At 33.1% G+C, this 21788-nt stretch overlaps 1 protein-coding gene across 5 annotated transcripts in view; it reads right to left on the reverse strand.

The window, feature by feature from the left end:
- The window catches only part of LOC144445496 (putative 3',5'-cyclic phosphodiesterase pde-5), a 129727-nt gene that overhangs the window by 16641 nt on the left and 91298 nt on the right, over nucleotides 1-21788 (reverse strand). For 3 of the 5 annotated variants that reach the window (XM_078135060.1, XM_078135061.1, XM_078135065.1), the window contains 10 exons: nucleotides 14066-14227; nucleotides 13467-13498; nucleotides 12962-13076; nucleotides 12257-12350; nucleotides 11738-11796; nucleotides 10872-10922; nucleotides 8981-9010; nucleotides 5126-5184; nucleotides 3741-3792; nucleotides 3204-3346 (listed from right to left, as the gene is read on the reverse strand). In XM_078135060.1, coding sequence (XP_077991186.1) covers nucleotides 3204-3346; nucleotides 3741-3792; nucleotides 5126-5184; nucleotides 8981-9010; nucleotides 10872-10922; nucleotides 11738-11796; nucleotides 12257-12350; nucleotides 12962-13076; nucleotides 13467-13498; nucleotides 14066-14227 — 797 coding nt within the window. Of the gene's footprint in view, nucleotides 1-3203; nucleotides 3347-3740; nucleotides 3793-5125; nucleotides 5185-8980; nucleotides 9011-9572; nucleotides 9591-10871; nucleotides 10923-11737; nucleotides 11797-12256; nucleotides 12351-12961; nucleotides 13077-13466; nucleotides 13499-14065; nucleotides 14228-21788 lie in introns of all 5 variants that reach the window. The other 2 variants (XM_078135063.1, XM_078135064.1) reach the window with 2 other exon arrangements.

A 21788-nucleotide genomic window follows, 5' to 3' on the forward strand; every position in this document is an offset into this window, starting at 1 on the left:
AAATGCAGAATTGCATCTCATCATGTATTGATGGCTATCTTCTCATTATATGTATGCAAAACAAGATTATGTTCTCATTATATATGCAGAATTGCATCTCATCATGTATTGATGGCTATCTTCTCATTATATGTATGCAAAACAAGATTATGTTCTCATTATATATGCAGAATTGCATCTCATCATGTATTGATGGCTATCTTCTCATTATATATGCAAAACAAGATTATCTTCTCATTATATATGCAGAACTGTACCCCATTGTGTATTCAAGACTGTGAGTTCTCATTATATATGCAAACTTACAGATGTTTATACAATGTACTTGTACGGGCAATTGATATTTATTTTTTATTTTGAAATCTTTCAGACAGACATATTTTGCTCAATTAAATATCACGATTCTGGTATTATTCAGTTCCTTTTTCACACATTATAAATCAAGATTCAACTTATCATATTTTCACAACCTCTTTACAAGTTTCCCTTACTATGTGGTCCATACAAGCAAATATTGTTTAATGAGATGAAAATTTACAGCAAATTACGTAACATGACTGACCGACTTGGTTTATTTGTATAGTTATATATGCAGCACCGAACTTACAACATTTTACTCTTTGTTGCCAGAAATACTACTCACATGAAGCCTTACAGAATCTATATATAGCAACCAATCAAAAGCTTACCAGAAATTGTATAAACCAATCAAAGCTTAGAAGTTGTACTTATAAACTAATCAAAACCTTAGAAAGACACTATATATAATATATAATATATATAGTCATACATTCTTGTATACCCAGGAGGCGTACATTTGTACTTTGACATATCCTTAACTTGTACAAAAATTATATTACACCATTTTTTAAATTCAGTTTTTTGAACACTTTTTAATAAGATACATGTTCAATAGTTTGCTATATCATGAAAATGACAAATAAAATTGAATCTAAAACAATGGAAGTTCAATGAATACACCAAATCAGACATTTTGTCTCTACTGTTCTTGTTTGGCTAACTTTCTAACATTTTCTTGGCAATAGTCTATGTTTTGGAACTTTTTTCTTAATTATAAAGGGCTATGTACAGTATCAACTACATTTTTACTGATATTTTCTGTGATTCAAGGTTCATTTCTAAAACAGTTCATCAAGTTACAATACTTCATGTTTCTGCATGGTTATCAGCAAGACAAAAGATGTCATGCTTTCACCACTAGGTCGGCTAAGGAGCAATGTTTGCGAGCTGTTTTGAGACTGGAAGTGACAGCCACCTCACTTTCTATATTGTTCTCACTGTAACGTTTTATGAGTGACAGTAAGTAATCAAAATATGCCTAACCACTACTGTACTCTTTTAAGAACAAGAAAACATCTTTTTCACACATTTTGCTCATTGATTCATGCAGCAACCAGGACCAATTCTAGCTTTCCCTTTGCCAAATCTGAAGTATCCTGTAATGACCTTTACATGCAAAATGATCGGAACTTTGGTAACCGCAATATGGCATATTGTATGTATACTAATAATCACAACAACCATGTTATGTATTAGAAATGAAAGCCCTCCAACAATAAATCCCTTTATGTTATTCTATACAAAGCTTGTTGACAGTTTATGTTTACATTTTGTATAATAAACACATCCTTGACTCACAGTTTCCCTTACAAATTGCTAATAGATTTTAGTTAGGATATCGCACAATGCACACACTTTAATTTCATTTTATGACGTAACAAAACATCAATCACTTACCATCTTCACATTTAATTTTTGATAATTTTGATGCTAAATACTATTTTCCTCTTTTTTTTTTTGCATTACCTAATCATATTTTCTTGTGTAATTGAAATGGTACTTCATTAAATATTCAAAATGGCACCTGATTATGTATTCAAAGACATATTTCCTTATATGGTCTCATATTTTGGTACCTCATCACATTTAAAATGTCTCTTTCTTTACATGCTTTAAATTGTAATTAATCATAAGTACATCCAGTATGGGATTACCTTGTATGGCCGAAACTGTAACTAATTAAGTATTCAAAGTTTCTTTTCCTAATAAAGCCAAAATTGTAACTAATTATACATTCAAAATTGGATTTCCTTTGGCCAAAATTGTGACTAATTATAAATTTAAAATTGAAATTCCTTATAAGGCCTAAATTGTAACTCATTATGCATTTAAATGGTAGCATTTTTACCTCTATTTCAAGAATTTGTATGGTGATCCAAGATTTTTCTTCTTCTTAATTTTAAGAGAGAATAGGTTGAAGTTACAGGAAAAATTGAAAAAAGTTCATTTCTGAGGCACACACTATGTTAAGTACATTGAGACAAGTAGGATTTCTCTTTATCAAAATTATCTGAAATTAAGTGAATCTGGAAAGTGAAATACACACAGTTATGACAACATCATGCACATGCATTGTTCCAATATCAAATAATATTACAAATTAAACAAATCATCAAACTATTTTAAATTATTAAAACTTTCCTGTATGAAAGCTTGTGCCAGGTTCTTTTCATAAATACAAATTTTGGGATGTGGGTACATTATCCAAATGTACCATTAGAAACACAGTGTGTGGCAGCCATTTTGAATTCAAAATTTGCATAAATTACATTATCCAAATATACCATTAGGAACACAGTCTGAAGCAGCCATTTTGAATTCAAAATTTGCATAAATTTCATTAATTTTTTCCAAATAGTTTCTGAGGGACTGCAACATTTTTGTGCAATGATTTAGTTTTATGCAATGACTTTGAAAAGAAACTGGTTTCAAGTTTTCTTGAGCAAAGTATCACCATCTTTTTCAGACTTTTTGTTTATGAGTTGCATTATATGTTACGCAGCACACATCAAGAATTTCAATCTACAGTTTAAATATACCTTAATACATTCTGTAACGCAGACCCAGAACTGAAGTAAAAAGATACATCCGAAAAAAAAGGAAAGATTAGTTTGAACAGAAAATAAATACAAAAACAAAACAAAACAAAAGTAAACATAAATAAAAAGTTGCAAATTCCAAGGTAAAACGTAAAAAGGAATTTCCCACTAAAAATAATTATAACTCTTAGCATGTCGTCACATCTCCTTGACATCCTCCCTCCTCTCTCCCTCAGAAATACACAGCTGTCCTATCAGATTCATAGTTATTCTAGTGGGGGTGATGAAACATAACTGCCCAACCTGATTTCTTTCTGTGATTTCTTTGCCGGCTGTGGACCTTCTCCATTACCAACATCAAATATTCTTGCATATAACTCTTTGGTTTTGGTGTCACACAGAAACAGTGATGCCCTCTCAGCATTTACCAGTCTCTGTGCATAGTTCTGTAATCATAATTATAATCATAATCTTACTCATAATCAGAATCTTAATCATAAACATAATATTCATTTGTATATATTGCATTACCTTGAAACAAAAATGTATATTTTAATTTATTATAGATTAAATGATTTGCCCCCCCCCCCCTTCTTCCTGCACACAGAGCCTTTTTGTAAACCATCCCCTCACAAACCCATCCATCCCCCCGCACAGAATGAATTTTTTTGTTTGATCTTTAAATTATGGGCTGAACATACTCCTACCATAGCTACCATACATTGGTAAATGAATGACTTAGACACTACAAAATGTCCAGTTGGCAATAAGCTGGGAGGGGTGGGACTGTAAACTGAGGGTCAAGGGGGGGGGGGGGATGGACCTATAAAGATTACATACCATGATCTTCATAATGACAGTATCCATACTGACTATATCCTGAAATATTGACCTAAGAAGAGGAAAAAAATTATTAATATTAATATACATATAATGAATTATTAAACATAATGCACTTGTTACATTTTATCTAAATGAAAAGGAACCATTAACATACTGGTAACTAGTTCAAGACATGCAGGCGCCAATGTTTTGATGTCTGCACTTGATATCTGTATGGTGGTACATTTATTTCATTTAAACAAATTGTATTCCCTAAGTCTTGCTATATTAAAATATGGCATTTGCAGTTTCTTATTGGTTTCAGCGTGGTTGTATCAAACAGAGCCAATGAACAAGGAGCATGTCTAAATGTGAGTATTGCTGTGCTTAAAAACCCATTCACTGATCTATGGAAATGACTTCAAAATACTTACTAGGAATATTTTGATAAGAGGGTAGGGCTTTCTTGAACAAACAAACTGTACAGCAAATTTGGGACTTTTTACAGTTATGCAAATGGTACATACTTTAAACAAATAAGAAAATATATGTCTTTAGAAATCGTTGTTACAATTTTGTTATAGTGTTGACACTATTAACTTGGCTATTTCTGGAAAATGTGTTCATGGTTCCTAGAATCAACAGGACAGTAAATTATAGCTATTTTGGAATGGTAAATTAGAAAGAAATGCGATGTTTTGACTCATCTGCTATGGTCTTTGATGATACAATGACGCAATTATTCAGTGTTCACTTCTCAACAGACATTAACACCGAATGATTAATTTATTATGACATCAAGGTCCATATTAGATGAATAGAGATATCACATAATTTTTCTAATTTATCATTCCAAAGTAACTATATTTTACTGTCCTATGCCTATTTCTTTACTTACTTTGTGACAACCAATAACAACTATTTTAATTTCTTTTGTGAGAGCCAATAAGAATTCACTTTACTTAACTTTATGACAGCCAATAAAAAATAATTTTTCTTACTTTGTGCCAGCCAATAAGAATTCACTTTACTTACTTTGTGACAGCCAATAAGAATTCATTTAACTTACTTTCTGACATTCAATGAGAATTCACTTACCTACTTTGTGACATCCAATGAGAATTTGTTTTACTTACTTTGTGACAGCCAAGAAAAATTCACTTTACTTACTTTGTGACAGCCAGTAAGAATTCATTTTACTTCCTTTGTGACAGCCAATAAGAATTCATTTTACTTACTTTGTGACAGCCAATAAGGATTCACTTTACTTACTTCGTGACAGCCAATAAGAATTCATTTTACTTACTTTGTGACATCAATGAGAATTCACTTTACTTTGTGACAGCCCATGAGAATTCATTTTACTTACTTTGTGACATCCAATGAGAATTCGCTTTACTTACTTTGTGACAGCCAATAAGAATTCATTTAACTTTCTCTGTCGTTGTATATTCTGATACATCTATTAATCAAACGGAAGAAAAATATTCAGAAACTAACATTCACTGATGGTTTAATAGTACTACAACCTTTACCAAAGTTATTTCACTACAATTTACTTTCATTCAAAAATTACATTTAATTTATTCTATTTATTATTAAGAATACATAATTAAGCTGGGCAAATGTATTGTAGGCATAGCATGCATTATTATCATGTAATAATATACTGTCTGCAGTGTTTAGTGTTTATCATGCATATATTGCTGCTAGCGATGGTTGCACTACTAATGTGTCAGATGGAATGATATTTCATACACTAGTTTAAATGGTACAGTATGTTTTTCACTTAGAAATTGCTATATCTAATGGGGGCCTGTATTCATCTATCCAAAACTAGATGTCATACATACTGTTGAAGCTGCAAAGTTATGTCTTTATATTAAAGACTACAAAAAAACTACATATTTCGGGGAAAAATATCATGCTTTTGTCCAGGTATTTTTACATGTACAAGTAGAAGAAAATAGAAGGCTAAGAACTTATATGCATTTTTTATCCTAAAAACATGCATTTTTAGCCAAAAAACATGCATTTGGTTATCAAGCACTAAAAACTAATTATCAGCACTGGAAAAGTTAAATTTGGCATTTTTCAAAGAAAAGAAGTTAAGATTCAAGTTTCTTTTTGACTACAATAACCCTGTGAATTTAAGAGAACACCTTTCCTTGAAACATCAAGATGTGCTAAAAGAAATTTGAGGTCATAAATAAATAAGTAAAATAAATAAATAAAGTACCAAAATCTAAAAGAAAATGTAGTGTTACAGGCACGCTGATGGCACTTCATTTGTTAGTCACTGCAAATGGGGGAAAAAAAGAACCACACGAAACCCACCTTCATTTAAAGATAGTAGATGAGTTGAAAATAAACAAAACTAAATAAATATTAAAAATGTAGTGAAGACGGAATGGAGAACATGATACAAAGCATAATGAAGATGGGACAAGACAAGACAAAACAATACAAGACAATACAAGACAAGGCAAGTGGCACCAACTGAGTTAGTTCTACAGAATTATGCACAGCATCGACAAGCTTGTGGACAGTGGGACGATTCGCAAAGCAGGTGAAGATGATTGCCCCCTCTGTAAGTTACAATGTAAAACAACCAAGGTGCAACAAATATAATTACTTATGATGGTAGTAATACAGTAGAAAAACAGTTTTTTACTATGTTCTAAGCTGACAAACGACATGGCATCAGAGTTTAAAACAATAACAATTAAAATAATGATATTGTGATGTTTTATATTAATTATACACAATATCGTCCTGTAATAGGCCTTGTACAGAATTGTGAGGATGCTAATAGCTACAATTAAAATCCCGAAAACAGCAATGTGTTTGGCTCAACAAATATCTAACTACTATAAACAGTGCTACATTTTATTGTCCAGCTAACAGAGCTATGTTTTATTGTTTATCTCAAAAATTTGTACCAAATGATATTTGTCAAGCAAGATGATAAAATGTAACACTGTTGGTAAAATGTTTGTTTACCCACATGATAAAATGTACCAGTGTTAGTAAGATTTTTGTTGAGTCAGACGACATTTTCATTCAGGATTCATGTTTTTATTTGTAGTAGCTATATTGTATCCATGGAACATACACATTCAATATTTTTGTCCAGTTTGGATGACAATTCTGACATGATAACAGTCAAAGCAAACTCAACATTACAGTATCTACATTACAGAGTCTGTAACATCCACACTTATGCTAAATTTATGACTGTGGATCACTTGGCAATGACATAACATGCAGACAGACAGACAGACAAATATACTGGTATACTACATACATACATACATACATACATACATACATACATACATACATACATACATAGACAGACAGACAGACATACATACATACATACAATGTCACACACAATTACTCACAAAAATGTGAACACATATAACCTTAACACACACAAATGCACATGTACACACAACACACACAACAACAATGACAACAACAACAACAACAACAACAACCTGATATACAGTATGTGTCAACCATGCTTTTTAAAATAGTTTTTGTATCCATTAATTCTCAGCTTGATTTATTTGTACCGCAACTAATGACAAAACAAACCATACAAGACTGTACAATTTTATTAAAACAATCTATGCACTGAAATCATGAGTGATGTTGTCGGTACATCTTATCCTTATTGTTCTAATTATCTTATGGTCCAAAAAAGTTTATTCAAAGTCATTTGTCAGCCAGTTCACATAGTGAAACTGATGCTTAATATACATGTACAGTACTTTGAAATAATATAAATATGTGTTGCACCTAGGGTGTTTTTTTTATTGTAAATCAATGCAAAGCCAAATAAGCAAGTGATTTTCCCTTTAAGATACTACAACACACACAGCTGTAACTGGGTTTCTAAATCGGAAAAAAACGAAATCACTGACTACAAAACTTATGTAACGGAATTTATACTTGGACACTATGTTTATATAGGAGACTGGGGTGAATCTGAATGGGGATGTTAATCTATGAAGATTAAAGGTACATGGGCCAGATCTGACGATGTTTATACTTTTTCAAATTTTTGTCTCATATTAGGAATTACAAATGTTATTCTTACTGAAACATGTTTAATTATATAACCAGTAACTGTGACACCTGTGGCATTAAAGACATCCAGATGAATAATTCGATGACATAATTTTAGGGCATGCCCAAAAACTGCAACCAACATTAGGATTGGTGAAAAAATGTATGAGTGTTAACTTGTTGATGCCATATTGATATTGTTTATCTCCTCAATGCATAAATAAACATAACTAAGTTGTTATATAAGATGTATTATTCAAACTTTCAATAAAAATGGCACCTCAAGTTGGCCCATGTCCCTTTAAAATACATTGTATTGATAGATATATTTTTCACATTAGCATAGCTTTTAATTTTCACTTTTGAGCATTTTCTACAACACAATTTTAAAAACTAGCAAACTAAAAATTATGATTTATAAAAGGGTTGTGGAAAACATATTTCATTTGAAAATCTTATCAAAATGTTTGCTTTTTAAGTTGTAAAAATGTTACTAGGTGCAAAAATAGCCATTAATGTAAATACTAGCATGCATCTTGTAAAATGACTGGCTCACAAAAATTAAATTTGTCATGTTACAAATTAGTGTTGTTGACTGAAGGAAGGGAAACCATATAAACTACAGGAAAGGAATATGTTTTGCAGAGAAAACATTTAAAAGAAACACAGCAAGCACATGAAAGCAATTATTGCAGAAATATTGATATTCTGAGAATGGCTGACAAAAAACAAAAGTTTCTGAAAATTCACCACTGAGGGCGATATCATTGTAAATTTTGAGAGATTCCAACTGTTTTCTGCAAACTGAAAGAGAGTTGTCATTGTCAGCTAACTACATTCTCACAAACCAGAGCTGTTATTTCTTCAGCTGTGAAATAACGATAATACTGCCTCTTGGTGGTGCATCTTGGACGGTGCTGCAAAAAGAGGCTGTGGTTTATGATGATGGCTATCTACAGTGGAATGAGTAAAGTCACTTGAACAATGACAAATTCTTTCAGTCAGTATGTTTTTGTGGGAACAAGATATTAACCTAAATAAAAGTAAAAAAAAAATTTCAATACTGTCGCAATTCTCAGAATTTCCTCTTGTTTTTTAACCACTTTCATTTTAAACTATTTTCCCTTTTCCCCTACTTCTATTTAAACAATGAAGAAATAGTACAGGTGCAAATGACGAACCTCTCTCTCCATCAATTTGCTGTTACATTTCTACACACACATATAGTTGTTGCATGCAGGGAAGGCAGTAGGGGGTGCAGGAAAAAAAAGGACATCGGAAAACATCAATTAGTCACAGGGAAGGAAAAAGTAAAATCACGCGACAGTACATTTAAATTTGCTGGTTTTGGTTCAGTTGGTTTCGGTATTGACCCTTGACATTTGACCCTTGACCTTTCCAGTGCCAAAAAGAAGACTACAGTGAAGCATGTGTTGCTAAGTAATGAAATGTCAGGTAATATATGAAAAGCAAATTGTGTTATTTCTAAAATAATCTGTAAAACTATGGCTAACTATAACTGATTAACACTACTGACCTACGACCTCAGAATATTGACCTTTGAACTCAACATAATGACCAACATTTTAGTTTCACGAAACAAAGGTGAGCTTGAAACTCAAATCATCTGGAACATTCAATCCAATTAAATCAAATGCCTCAAGACTGAGATTCAATCATGCAATACAAAACTCTTCACATCACAGTTTATAATTTTTTCCTGGCCAATATTCTGAGGGATAATGTTCGACTTGCCTCTTTTGTTATATGTACCTTATCGTCGACATTGGCCTGCAAAAAGGGGGTCAATTTTTTAAGTAGATTAGCTAGTGAGTTGTTTTAGGGGGGAGGGGGGAACATGAGTATAGGTATATCAACGTAAATACAGGGATAGAAACAAAAAAATCAGGGTCAAGTTTGTGTTATTTTATTCAGAAATTGGCACTGCAAAGGGGAAATTAAATCAGCAAAAATAGTCTATATTTTTTTCGTTGACATTCTTTTGCATTTCAATGGAACAAGCAAAGCTGGGTAAATGCAATGTAAGTTTGTATCAAATCCTTCTCAAAAGTACTGACAGTGTTGATTGTCAGATGACATCATATTTTTTAGAATGGTATCCACACCATGACCTTTGACCTTAGTATGATAGCTGTGACATCATGTAACTGTGAAGCAGTAGTACATGTATGGACTAATGGGTCTCGGGTGTCTCTTTACGATGTCATTCAAACAGCTGGCTATAATCATTTTAAGAAATTGTTCATCACTTGAAAGCCAGTAGAAAAACTTCCAGAAATGTTAGAGTTGACTAAGTACAAGTATTTGTGACTTCATTCACATAAAATATAAAGATATTTGAAAGTCTGAAAATTTGGTTGAGTGATCACTTCTGTACTACACTTCTGAAAGATCCAAAGTTTGCTGTGTGTCAACTCAATAAACTCACAGCCATTTCACATGACATAAGCTAAATGTACGAAAAACAGAGAGAGAGCTACAGTCGATTTCCAGTTGACATGCGCCCTCTAGAGTCAAGACTGATTGTTTCCTTGCCTTCTGTTTGCTTGATGATGCGATGGTACCAAGTTGACCCATTTTCACCCAGCAAATAACTTTGAACTATTTTTATTGCTTGTAATATGACATGCCTTAATGAGATATGTATAATGGTAAAAGCAATGCTGCAAAGTAAACTTGACATTTTTTGTAATCTTGTTATATACAGTAAAAAATAATATCCTCATTTCTAGATACCCATAAGAAATAAAAGCCTTCTTTTTGCAGTTTACAAACAAAACTTAAGAAACATAAACATATAACAAACGAACAAACATAAAAGCTGACAAACAAACAGACAATGTAACTAGATATGAGTACTTTTGATGCGAAAATATGAAAATAGAAAATCATAAAATATTCTCCCAAATGACATATTAGAGTAGCTCAGCTGGCGTGAATCCCATGAAAATGATACTGCATCACCATGGAAACGAATCACATGATACATACATATGGACATTTCTGAGTAGTGATGATGTTTGCTTGTTTGTTGGTTTGGTGTTGACTTACCTCAGCATAATATAAAGCTATGCCACCCCAGACAAGATAACTGTTTGCAATCTGAAAAAAAAGAATGAAATTTACTATGAATGATGATACAAACTCATCTGTGCAGATTTAATTACAGTATCAGCCTAAGCCATTTAAACTTTGGAGACACTAAACATGATCTCAACTGGGATGGTGTCGTTTCCAACTTTTGCACATCCGGGATTTCATTCTCTTGTCACATGACTCCAGTAATGAGTCATGTGACCAACCCAGAACATCAGCTTGGCGAACAAGTCCACAGCTGTGGATGAAAATTTAAGTTTTGCTTTCACTTACAATTTCAAAAGTTCAAAATGTCTTATGCTGCTGTTAAATATCCTCTATAAATACCCATTTGTCATCCATATGGTCATTTTAAAACAATTAAAGGCACATAAACCCATGGCCGTTTTAAAACAATTAAAGGCACACAAACCCATGGCCGTTTTAAAACAATTAAAGGCACATCGGCTGAGTTTATAAGTTGTTAGGGTGTAATTTCTTTCTGCATATTAAAAGGTACTCTCAGTATTCTACTTACTGATGTATACTTAACCATCACTTACAATTGACTGAATTCAAACCTGGTATTAGGATATAACTTATAAACAATCTGATGACATAATTTATTATACATGTCAAAAAATGTTCAGGAAATCCCTACTCTGAAATCAACTGTTCTAACAATGTCAGAAGACAATAATGTCATAGACGGCATTCATCGACATTAACGTTATACTACAACAGTTTATAATAAGTCTTTTCACTTGAGTAAAAATTTACAAAATTCGGCTTGTGCCTCTTTTAAAGATGAGCAAAAAAAAAAGTAATTTTAACAGACTCACCTCTTCATCCTCTTCTCCAAATATACCATTACCATTTGTTTTATACAGTTCCATCACACCTAGTGAAAATGATACTACATTAGGTAAGTCAAAAATATATCAATGTATGCAAATATATGCAAACATATATGTAAATCTATGTGAATGTATTACTTGAGGTCATGACGGTTGAATGGTGTAGGGTGGTAGGCTTGGAATCTAAAAGTTGCTGGTTTGAGCCTCGCTGTGGCCACGAAAACACTTTGTGTGTGGTTCTAGTGAATTATTATACCAGTTACAGTGTATTTTGATAATGAAAAGATTTGTGTGGCCCCAGGATGCTCATTGCCATGATAGTGTGTACACTAATATGACATTCTAAAAGTTAACAGTTACAGTGTGTTGTGATAGTGAAAAGATTTGCGTGGTCTTAGGACCCTCACTGCCACACTAATGTGAAATTTTAAGCAGTTTGCATGGCATCCGTCACTAACAAGATCAGCCAGATTTTAGTGTATTTGATAAAATTTTTGAACTTACCTATACATTCCCCATTGGACTGTATAATAGGTAACGCTAATATTGATTGGATATTGTGAACTTTTACAGCCATACCATTTGGGTATTTGGGATCCTGTCATAGAAAATGACAAAATGTAAATTAACAAAAGAATTTCCAGGCAAGAAATTTCATTTCCAATTAAATCAGTCACATAACACATCATGTTCATATAGCCTTCAGTCATTGGCTTAGATCATATCATGTGGTATGGACTATTGACCCATAGTGACCTCAATTTGCATAGAGTGAACACTATTCATTTTCTATTTTTCTTAGGGCACTATTCATGTAGTGTGGGAGTCCTACTGGTGATTTTCTTTGACTATTGAAAGAATATGTGGCTGTGAATGTAATGTGTTATAAAACACTTATTGCCTGGTTTCATTCGGGCACTAGTAGATGTTATATTATTCCTTGTGCTGTTATGTAGCAGTTAATTCCCCTGGCTTTCAGCTTCACCAAACTCCTGTTATCCGATTTGATGGCTGGGGGTCAGATGCTATAAGCTAACCCCTGTTATCCAATTTCATGCATAGTTTTACTTTTGATATTTCTACTTTTGTGATGTTACAATTTTTTAGGGGGTAATAAATTAATGCTATTCAATTCACATGGCAGCCCTCAGGGTAATATACATCTTGTAGTGCCCTCATAGCAAGGTAATATGTGTGAATAATGCCTACCTTATTATGGCCATCCGCTGTTATGTTTGATGATGTACATACTGTCTGCAAGGAGTGTGCTACAAACCCTGCTATCGTAAAACCTTTGTCTACCTTCCACCTGATTGTGTTATCTCTGCAAAAAGAAAGCATATTTACAACTGATGTGAGATTTTTGAAAACAATAATAATTTTTTAAAAGATAACTTTTCAAGTATTGCTACCAATAAATTCAAATAAGCATTTCTATTTCAAATTGAGATTTTTCTTGTTCAAGGGGAACACCACTTCAGAAAATGAAGTCATTTCATGATTTCACATCACCTACAATTACTTGTGATTTCTGAAAAATACCAAGTTGAATTTGTGCTTTTGTAAGGTATCTATGGGCTAGTGCATCATGGGAGTAAGCAGAAATAATATATTCAAGTTGCACACTGAATATTCATGAGAGCTGTTTGACACTATTAGGGTATAGGCACTTATTCAAATTTCTAAATCATAAGTAGTAGATTCGTATACTTACACTAAATTACTTGGTTTGTAAAGGTAAATGTCCTATGAAGAGAAAAAAAACATGTCAAAGATCAAATACGTGTAGTTGTGTTCACACACAAACATGCAGACAGACCGGTTGATAGTTTCAAGCATGTATCATGGGTCTCTCCATACAACGTACACCATGTATTCTGTATACACAGGGTTTGCATGTGCTACTCGGGTATGTAACTTGTCAGCTGACGGTAAGCTGGGTTTACCAGAAAAAATCTTTCTGTGTCGTTGATTTGCCGGTAAAATTTGATCTTTTTGTTCTATAAAATCACTCACAATTCAAGATTTAAAGAAATGTTTTTCTATCATTTTGCATAGAAAATGTTACTCCAAATGTACAAATGTCAAAATAGCCTAAAATGTAACAACAAACCTCATCTAACACAATGCATCTTGGAACCAGAAAATCGACTGTCACACACGGACATGCACACACACACCCACACTTTCAAAGAGGCAATGCAAAGTATGCAGTCTGAATAAATAGTCAGAACAAATTTTTCTAAAATGAAATAAATCTATCCATACTTTGTACTCACAATTTAATGGTTGAATATTTAAGTCACAACTTACTGTTGCATTATCTTCAAGTAAATAAAGATGGCTGCCATCAGCATTGATGGCTGATGCTATGCACTCTGTTAGTTCAGTCAAAACTTCTGCTTTGTTCGCATGTTGATGTATGTCTCTTGTCAACTCTTGCAGCATTTTCCTTTTGTCTTTATGTACACAAAACTGAAAAGAACCAAAAAAATTATACCTTAGGATATGTTTTTATATATTCTGTGGCACAGGTGCACACACTGCATGTATGTGACATGGTAGCTGTATCTGCACAGCACTGCAAAACTCCGCACTAGTGCCGCATTACTTTGTTTGCTGTATGGACAGGATACCCTCTGAACCAAGGTGATATCATTGATGCATAATGCTTTCTTGAAACAAACTACATGTCACAGCTAAAAGTTCCCCTATGCCTTACTGAGTAGTGAGTATAACAAGAAAACAGAATCATTTTTACACCATTTTTGGCCCGCAACAAATAATTTTGTGTTTTAAGGGATACACTTCAGGAAATATATGTCTGTGGTAGAGCACAAATCATGCTGTCGACCTAGAAATTGTATGATTGGTACTTTGAAGATGAACCTACAATGTACATATAGGTAGTGAAATTCTAATGAGAATTGTCCATCAATGACAAAATGACATAATGGAGTCGTGTAAACAACTGAAAATGCATCAGTTTGAAAACACACAAATTTGACCTCGTAAATGACCATATTGATGACACACTCTTTAAGATGAACCTAGGTGGTAAGATTATATTTAAGGTATGGAGAATTAAGTCCACCATTGACAAAATGGCTTTTTGGTCACAACAATTTCCATTCAAAACTAGAGGTTGTAACTTTGAAGATACAACACACCAGGCTAGGAAGTTAACTCTTTGAGCAAGAATGTTTAGGATCAGTTGCTTCTGAATTTTAAATTTAAAATCTAAAACTTAAAAGCAGAAGTAAAATAATTCATATCAAACTTTAATTCTTATATTCATTCTCACAAATGCCATGTTTATCTTTGGAATACGAATAATCATCGATAACATTAATGTCTATATCAATGAAAATAAAAAAATTCTCAATTGAAATTTCACCTTATTTAAATGCCAGTAAATTTAAAGATGTCAACTGCAGAATGCGGGTATTACAAAAATTCACCTGCACTGGAGTACATTTATCACCAACAATGCCAGAGTAATTACCTACAACTTCCTAAGACTGCACACAATAATCCATAACTTTGGCCAAGCCTACACACTAAGTCTAAACCATACACTGAGTTTATCATTTAGTACACTGTGAACCCAAACAATCAAACTTATCTTCATTTGAACCACGTTCACCAAACAAATAAAAAAATTCTACAATGAATGAAAGCGTTTTCTATGTATTTGGGCTATCGGGACAAATTATCTTAGATACAGCGAACAGCTGGCAGGCTTTAATCATTTCTCAATCAATATTTGCTGAACAGTTTCTCTTTTCTATACAAAATGCATTAATCAGAAGAACCTGTCCAGGTGATCATTGCATCCCGAGGTTTGCTAACTCATTTGGTGTATGACGTAATACAGCAGAAACTGATGAGAATGTCTTCCAACTATTTACTCCACTTAGCGTTTAACGATCGATTAGTTAATGTGACAAATATGTTAGATACCTGTACGTATTACTCACCAGAATTGTGCAGTGTCGGTAACTAATATTTTCTAAAACCAATTACTATCAACTAGTCTAACATTCAGAAGATAATCATTCTATTTCCTGTTTCATTTTCATTATTCATGAAAAAATATTGATAGTTTGCAGGGATTGAATTCAAGCAATGCATTTGATGTTACATGACACATTCTCCATATCATACCTAGAACACTTCATGAAATAGCATTTAGGTTGTCTGTGGCTGAGTGGAAAAAACACTGGCTTCTTAACTCTGTGGTTTGGGTTCAAGCCTTGGACAGGGTTTAATTATATTTGTCATGTTGTAAATAAGAAAAGTATCATTCAGTTTGACTCAATCTACCAAGAGAAAAAATACTGTAGCACAACTGTAGTTGGCTGTTGTTATGGGCATGGTCTTGTTGCTAAGCATATTTGCATACATTTTTGGAATCTCTATTAATTTGCCTATTAAACCTTTCCAGTTTTGATCTTTGCAATATGAACATCATTTAACCGTTGCTAAAATCATTTTTTGACCCAAATCACACACTGGTGGTAAGATTATTTTGATTTGAACAGACACCGCACAATGCCTATAGCACTACTGAACTTTATCAGTTCAGTTGTGCTAAAAATTACAGAAATATTCAGTGTAAATAATTTTTCTTTTGATTTGGTATATATGCTTCGCACTAATAAGTAGGATGTGCAGACACATTGATAACATGTATTCTTGTATTCATGTATTCTTTGAATTCTTTGTATGTAATAAATAACAAGTTTCACTTAACTGATGCAGTAGTTTTTGAGATATTGAGTCCACAGACTGACAGACAAGACAGACAGACATAATACACATACACATACATGCATACATACATACACACACACACACATACATACATGCATACATACATACATACATACATACATACATACATACATACAAATAACCTCCCCCTCCCTTACAGGGGGTAAAAGTGTTTGCGTCAAAACATCTTAACGTTTTGTACTGACTACATTTTTGTTGTTAATGTGTTAACAGTATTAGATTAGTCTTTCATTATACCCAAACAATGCCTCAGTTGTAAAAAAAAATCCCCATCTCCGTCTGTCAAAGATATTATCATTGAAAAAATGGAGACTGCAATATAAATTTGTCACTAACTGAGACTAGAAAATTATTAATAATATAACAGCCTTTCGACATTACAGGAAAAATGCCCTAACAGAGTATGAAATATTTAGCAGCAGAAAGGCGATATCTCAATCTTTATAGTGAGAAGTGACCTTTCATATTTAACACAGCTCAGTACGAGACTGATGAAAAATGCCACTCAGCTAGACAACCCCAACAATAGATTACGGAGACAGAATTCATTAAGTTGTCCCTATAAGCAATACATGTACATAACATCACGACGCTTCCTAGTTTAATTACATTTTTTTGTTTGTTATTATCAAAAGATTGCAGAAATGCCTCTGACCGCTGGCATTGATGAAAATTATTGTATGTACGACAAAATGAAATAAAACTGAAAGTTTATCAGTAGCTTGTCTATCATTTTATTAAATTTACAGACTGGGGGAAATGCTTGATGTTTATATAATCAATTTTTGGCCTGTGAGGAATCGAAAACAATTTGACAAAAAACTGTGTAAAACAATATATATTTTAGGTTTCAATTACTTACTTTCCCAAGGCATATTAATATACATAAGGCATAAAAAATAGCGCCAATGGTATTGTAGCACAACTGTACTATACAGTTTTAAAAATGTGTAATACATGGTGAGCCATTCTAGATATATAGGTGGTCATTTGCACATTTACATACATTTTTTGAATGATTATTATATTGTCGATTAATCCCTGTTGTTATCTTTGCAATATATTTCATCATTTGGCTGTTGCTATGGGCATGGTCTTAGTGTTACTGGGCAATTTACATACATTTTTGAATGTTTATTCAATTGTCTATTAATCCCCATAGTTATCTTTGTGAAATAAACCACCATTTGGCTGTTGCTATGGATGTGGTCTTGTTGGTAGGCAAATCTACATATATTTTTTGAACGATTATTCAATTGTCTATTAATCCCCATTGTTATCTTTGCATAATATGTGATCAATTGGCTGTTGCTATGGGCATGGTCTTGTTGCTATGCACATATGCAAACATTTTTTGAATGCTTATTCATTTGTCTAATGGCATGGTCATGGTTGCTAGGGGTAATTGTGTCAAAATATTTTGAAGAAAATCTGCAGAATAATTCTTCTAGAAACATCTCACCAAGTTCAGTCTCACCGACCAAGTACTTTTTGAGATATAAATTTTTGACCAAAATTCACATTTTTACACCTACTTTGCATATTACTGATGAGATCATTATGCTTGATACTTCTTCATCTATACACCCCCAGATGCACCCTAGTTAAATTTCAGCTGAGTAGGTTTGGAATGAAAGATTTTTGACCAAAAAGATACATTATTAGCCCTAATTTGCATATCCCTGATGGGATCATCATGTCGTAAACAATTCTTAATCTAAACACCCTTAAGAATGTTCCACCAAATTTCAGACCAATATGCTTCGTAGTTTTTGAGTTTAAGTATTTTGACCCAAAATCACACACCGGTAGGTAAGATCATTTTGATTTGAACAATTTCCCAACTAGACACCCAAAGTAATACAATGTTTTTTTAGGCCTTACTCTAAAAAAAATTGACTTTGGAAAGAAAATGTACCTAAAATTAGAAGCAAATTCTCGCAACTGTACTATTTTGAATGTCAAAAAATGTTTAGGACCAGCACTTAAACTTGGGTCAGTTGGGTTACTAGAAACGCATAATTTTTTTATTTGGCTAAAAAAATTATCCTGTTTTTTCACTTCACTGAAGAGAATTAGGGCCACAATGAATCACTCTATGGTGTACAAAACTTCGCTGTGTTAGGATAAAATTGACATGATAAAAACATCGCCCTCTAGTGGCACTATTGAGAAATGCTTTGTGCAAGAACTGGGGCATTGGAAATGGCCTAATGTCTTCTATACCATTGTACAAAAATAGTTTATTTTTGATAACATGGATGGAAAAAAGATGAAATGCGAGATAAAGAATTTAAAGGAATTCTAAGTTAATAGGCCTGAAGATAATATTGTGTGGTTCCGATTATGCTCAATATTAGAATCGGTGGGGAAGGTAGATTTTTTATTTAATTTTTTTTTTTTTTCATGTGTGAGTGTCTAGTTAAGGTAGTTATGTTTTCCATTGTTTTCCATATGGTCTCAGTGTTATTAGTTTCTTCCAATCAGATGTACAGCCATTACAGATTGGAAGAACAATTTTATATTGTCTTCTTAAATTGACGACAGTTTCCGCATCCACTATTTCTCGCAAGACTTCACAACTTTCGTGATACTATTATTTCAAACAAATCTTTAGAGTTGGCAGTGAAAAGCTATCGCTGCCAGGGGTAGGGAGGGTAACCGGAACAAAATCTGTCTCTGTCAAACTTCATGACAAACAGTGTTTACTGTTCTAGTCTCAACATTTCAGTTTTTGTTCTTTCCTCTTTTAAGTTTTATTTTTACACATTTTTACACCGGTTTAATGGATTCATTTAAGCTTTTCGTTTCATTTTCTGTATTCTTATTTGTTCATACTCTTTTAGTATTTTAGCCCTTGAAAAAGACTGCCTGTGCACAGTGGAAATATCAGGATTCAAACAAAGCAGAAGTTTTAACCAGACTTGGACTTGTCCTTTTATTCAAACTCAAGCAGTGTCGTCTAAACAATCCAACATGTGGAAAACTCAGTGACACAGTTCTGTAGACGAACCCTTGACAATTTATTGAAGTCACCTCTGACATTTTTAAATCTAATATCCTAATTTGACACATGTGCACTCAATCACTATTTCACTACAACCGTAATATTTTATTCTGACTTACTTTGATAATAATCAGTAATTTGAATATAAATCCTTAAGGGGAAGGACACCTTGGATATTCACGACATTTAAAATGGCACAGGCTGGGTTTATAAACCATTTATTCAAGTAAAAATACTTACATAAAACTGACTTAAACTATTCTTAGTATAATATTAACATCAATGTCAAGCCTTCTATGATATTACAATTTCCTTCTGGTATTGTTAGAATCTTTCAGAACAGTGAATTGCCTTGTATAGATTCCCTCAATATTTTTGAACACATGTGAAAAATTACATCATTTATATGCTTTATCATAATACCAGGTTTGAGTTCAGTCAATTGCAAGTGATAGTTATGTTTGCTTCAGTATGTAGAATACTCTGGGTGAATTTTAGATATGCAACAAAAACTAAAGTAAAAAATGTGTAAACTCAGTTTGTGCACCTTTGATGACAATTTGGATGTTACATGGAATGCTAAATATGTCATCAAACTGAGAAATTGAAGAATTTTCACCGTAGTAAATGTACAGCACTGAAAAAATACAGTTAGAGAACTATGTTTTACTCACGACATTCCGGCTTTGTGTTGATACTCAAAATACTACATACTGATTTGAAATTGATCTGCTGTCTGAAACAATTTTCAGTTTTGGCTGACTTGGTCAGGGTTGGGGGGTTGGGGGGGGGATACATGTATACCTTCATTCCTAACATATGTTTTGGTGTCATACATTTACATAGCAACAATTCTTCCATTTTCAATTTGAAAACTTTCACTAGAAATATTTATATTAAGGGGTACAATGCAGACTTCATTACCAGTAAAATAGTTTTTTGTCAATGAGAACTAAAATGGTTCAAAATCCTCCCACCATGAAAATAAAAGAATTTAGTTTATCCTAAATTGAACTTTTGATCTCACCCATATTAAAGAGTCAACATTTCTTAAAGTGAATCCAAAATTTTTGCTATTGTCTCATCAGCATCATGAGAAGAAAATTACAGTTGAGAGGTCTGTAAAAATTTCGGATTCCCTTCCCAAAATATTTTATTATTTAGCACTATACGAAAAGTCATATTTGACCATGTCTTTCCGCTGGGGTAAATCTTGAGCAGAGGATTGTGTAAATGTGGTGAGTATGAAACGAAGTTCCACCTTTGACTTAATTTACCCCCAGTGATCTCTCCCCTGGGGGCTGTAGACAGTCAAAAGTGGTACTGCGTCTTGTACTACCCCTGGACAGAGATGGTGGTTAGGTGGGTCACAGGTAGGGTAAAGGTTGGGTAAAGATGGGTAAATTAGACTTTTCATGTATTTTTCTGTTAATTTGTAACTATGAGAGTCAGTGAACATTTAATTTGTGCATAAACCATTTTGTATCCAATTATTAGCACATTGTATACACATTGGTATTGAGAAGTTATCAGACACCTTGATGTACTGCATAGATTAAACAGGTTAAATACTTTTGTATGTTTTCAAGTTTTTTTGTTCTTAACATAAACATACCGGTACTCAGGGCTGTGAAAAGCGAGAACACAACAGAGATTCCATCTATTGTCCTTTTTAAGAGTGTGTGAAAAATGAGGACTTAAATACAGCTATTACACAAGAACGGGTCCCTCTGTTCAAAACAAACAATACATAACAATTGAACGAATTAAAATCAACACTACAAGTCAACGATAATATTTGCTCGCACATCTGACTGGAGACGAACAATAGCGGGGCAATTATTACTCTATTGGGGTATTTTCAAAAGGTATGGCAGTTGAAGCGTTTTCACACCAAAGTTTGAGAATTCCCTGACAGACGAGACTATCACCTGTGGCAATGCCAGCATTACTGCATTATTATCGCGCATTTAAACTTTTGAATGTAAGCCAACTAGAAATGCTAATAAACTCAACTCACAGAAGAAGTACACAGAAAGAAAGTACAATGACCAAATAAATCTCCTTGTTAGCTTTCCATAAAAGTAATTGCTAAAAGCTAAACAAATTCTCCTTGGGGCAGCCAGGAGAAAGGTAATGTTATAATGTTGTGTACATGTGACCATTTGTTAAACGATAACTTGATAAACAACACATTTCTACAGTGATGATCAATGAACCATACTGTGCAAT

Source organism: Glandiceps talaboti, chromosome 14, assembly GCF_964340395.1.
Source record: "Glandiceps talaboti chromosome 14, keGlaTala1.1, whole genome shotgun sequence".
Classification (NCBI taxonomy): Eukaryota; Metazoa; Hemichordata; class Enteropneusta; family Spengelidae; genus Glandiceps; species Glandiceps talaboti.